The 3,130-nt window shown below is 41.4% G+C and overlaps 1 protein-coding gene across 1 annotated transcript in view; it reads left to right on the forward strand.

Moving 5' to 3' along the window:
- The window catches only part of CTNNBIP1 (catenin beta interacting protein 1), a 25,628-nt gene that overhangs the window by 2,641 nt on the left and 19,857 nt on the right, over positions 1 to 3,130 (forward strand). The window contains exons 2-3 of the mRNA XM_015407676.1: positions 1,964 to 2,068; positions 2,659 to 2,780. Of these exons, the coding sequence (XP_015263162.1) occupies positions 2,685 to 2,780 (96 nt within the window). The 5' untranslated portion in view covers positions 1,964 to 2,068; positions 2,659 to 2,684. The remainder of the gene's footprint in view (positions 1 to 1,963; positions 2,069 to 2,658; positions 2,781 to 3,130) is intronic.

Genomic DNA, 3,130 nt, shown 5'->3' on the forward strand with positions numbered 1-3,130 from the left:
CACCTTTTGCCTTTTGCTGTGACCTTATGAACGTAAATATAGCCACCAGGGCCAGAGGAGGGATGGTTAACATGAATGTACAACTAGCCCACCTTAGAATGACCTTTTAAGTCTATTTTTGGTGATTCTGCTGGTTGGCAGTTTGGCTCGTGTTAACTTTCAACAGTGTTCCCTAGTCTCTGTCACAGAAACAGGCTTCTCTGCTTGTTGAAGCAAGGGCAACCCAAAAACCCAGACACTTGGAATAATGTCTTAAAGTTTTCCTATGATGAGATAGTTTGTTGTCTAGAACATGTAGAGGCATGCATGCAAGCTTAAATGCTGTCTTGACTAACTTGTCAGGGACAATGCAGGAAAAAGCAATCCAGTGGCTGCCTGAACTGAATTCAGATTATTTCAGTTTCCTCTCTTTCCATTTTAGTCTCGCTTTGACTCCTTCCACCTCTGTCTTTGGTTAGTAACAGAGAGAGGAAGGTTGCTGCATATAGATTAAGGTCATCTATGCAGTGTTTGGTTTCTAGATTCTTGTAAGCAGTGCCACCTGCTGGAAGATTTTTTAAAAAATACTAATTTCTTTCCCCTTTCTCAAGATACGTTTCCTCTTCTGTGGAATCATTTACTCCGTTCCCAGAGTGACCTTCCTGTTCAGTAACAGCTTTCCACCAAAATGTATTAAAATTTAATGGTTAGTTTATGTCTCATGCAAACATCCGTCCTCCCCATCTCACCCCCCCCAATGGTCATAATCAGCCACTCATGCTCAATAAATGTTGCAAGGTTTCTTAGAGCTACTTGAACTTTGATGGCTCTCTGGAAAAGGGAATTTGATATTTGTGGAGCCATTCCTGACAAAGTGAGGAGTCTAATGGTATAGTCAGAATGGTTTCTGAGGTCCCGTCAGGAACATCTGGTCACCTTGAACGAGTTAACATGAAGTACTTAGCATTTACAGGGGGCACGGTGGCTCAGAAGTTAAAGTGCTGAGTCGCAGACCGTAAGGTTTGTAGTTCGGCAGTTCGAGACCCTAATGCCACATGACAGAATGAGCTCCCGTCTCTGGCCCCAGCTCCTGCCAACCTAGCAGTTCAAAAGCAAAAAATTGCAAGTAGATAAACAGGTACCGCTTCGGTGGGAAGATAACAGCGTTTCATGCACCTCAGCATTTAGTCATGCCGGCCACATGACCACGGAAACGTCTTCGGACAGTGCTGGCTCTTCAGCTTGGAAATGAGCACCACCTCCTAGAGTTGGATTTGACTGGCTTTCGAGCAAGGGAAACCTTTACCTTTTTTTAACTTAGCATTTATATAGCCTGTTCAGTGTTTGAGCTTCACAGACATTAATTTGCTAATCCTTGAAACAGCCTTGTAAGGTAGGCCAACATTCCCATATTGTACATGAGCAAAGGCAAAGAGGTGGGTTGCTTAAGGCTGCCTAGAGGGTTCAAGGCAAAAAGGAGATGAATTTGATGCCCAGTATGTTAAAGCTACGTGCATCTGGCTTAGAAGTGCTTTCTTCAAGATCATCCAGTGTTTATACTTGTGTTTATCTAGTGATAGGTCCTTATCACTAGATTCTTGTCACTTTAATTTTAGTTGGTATTTCTAAAGCATCATAGTACTTTTGGATATACAACTGTACCCTTACCCTTTTCAAGAATAGCTACAACTTTTTTCATCCAACTGTATGTTCTCCAGGACTGTTAAGTCAATGTGATTTATTTCAGATGAATTAGCTAACAGTAGCAACATAAATTGCCAAACAAAGCATTGGGTATTGGTTAAACTATTTGTGCAAAAGTTAGTAAGAATATGATGTTTATTTAAACAAATGGAACAGGAATTATTTAACAGAATAACAGAACAAATGGAACAGGAATTATTAAAATAAGTGTAACAGAAATTATAAGGTCTGTATGTTGCCAGAAAATTAGGTATTCCAGTGTCTGGTGTCTCTGTTACAGGTGGTCCCTACATGCTTTACCCAAAGCCCAAATAAGAGCTTTGATTTCTTCTTCCTGGCCACTCCGGCTGAACGTTCTCATTGCCCGAGGTTACCAGGGAAGCAGGTACTGTTGGGTCTTTCTTCATTTTACTGCTGTTAGTTTATCTGTGTGGTCTGGAGAAACTGGGAAACACTGTGAATGAGCTCTGATCTATGTATTGCTTCATTGTTTAACTTTCAATTGCAAATTAATACCAGCATCTCTGATTAAACTAGCAACCATGTTATACTGTTCTGCTAATTTGGGATTATTTACTAAAAAATAAGCAAGGCTTTCTTGGGAAGAGAGGGCTAGGTTCAGTAACTGAAATACATGTCACCTAATTCTGTGACAAAAGCTATTGGTGTGTACACAGGGCTGCACCTCTATCATTTCCTTCTGATGAAGTTTTGTTGAAGAATGACCTATAAAGAATGACCTTGTCAGTTTCACTAGTTTACTGCTGCACCTGAAGGTTGCCTGGAGATTCATTTTGACAAAGTTGTCTGTGTTGATGGCATCTGAATGATGTACTGGGCAGAGCTAGGCCTGACCAGAGAGCTCCTACGCAGGGAGAGGTGGGAACGGCTTTGGCTGTTAGTAGTCAATGTATTTTCTTGCTGCTTATTCTTCTGTTATCGCTCCTTTTTGTCTTGATGGTTCTATGTATTTAGGAGCCTCGAGAACTGGGAGGAGGGGAATGAACCGTGAGGGTGTCCCCGGGAAGAGTCCGGAGGAGATGTATATTCAGCAGAAAGTGAGAGTCCTGCTTATGCTTAGGAAGATGGGATCAAATGTAAGTATCACAGACAACCCTGCAGAGAAGGCATGAGCTACTAGTCCACTAAAAAAAATACACATTTCACTCATGTGTGGAACACTGTGGGCCACCTGTCTCCTGGTGTGCCAGAGCTTCCCTATCTGCTTGTGCGGTGCTGATTGTTCCTGATATGTACATGAAAATGCCATGATCAATTCATAGATAATTTATTATTATTATTATTATACATGTGTGGAACACTGTGGGCCACCTGTCTCCTGGTGTGCCAGAGCTTCCCTATCTGCTTGTGCGGTGCTGATTGTTCCTGATATGTACATGAAAATGCCATGATCAATTCATAGATAATTTATTATTATTATTATTAT

This window comes from Gekko japonicus, unplaced genomic scaffold (genome assembly GCF_001447785.1).
Source record: "Gekko japonicus isolate JY-2015 unplaced genomic scaffold, Gekko_japonicus_V1.1 scaffold1533, whole genome shotgun sequence".
NCBI classification, from domain to species: domain Eukaryota; kingdom Metazoa; phylum Chordata; class Lepidosauria; order Squamata; family Gekkonidae; genus Gekko; species Gekko japonicus.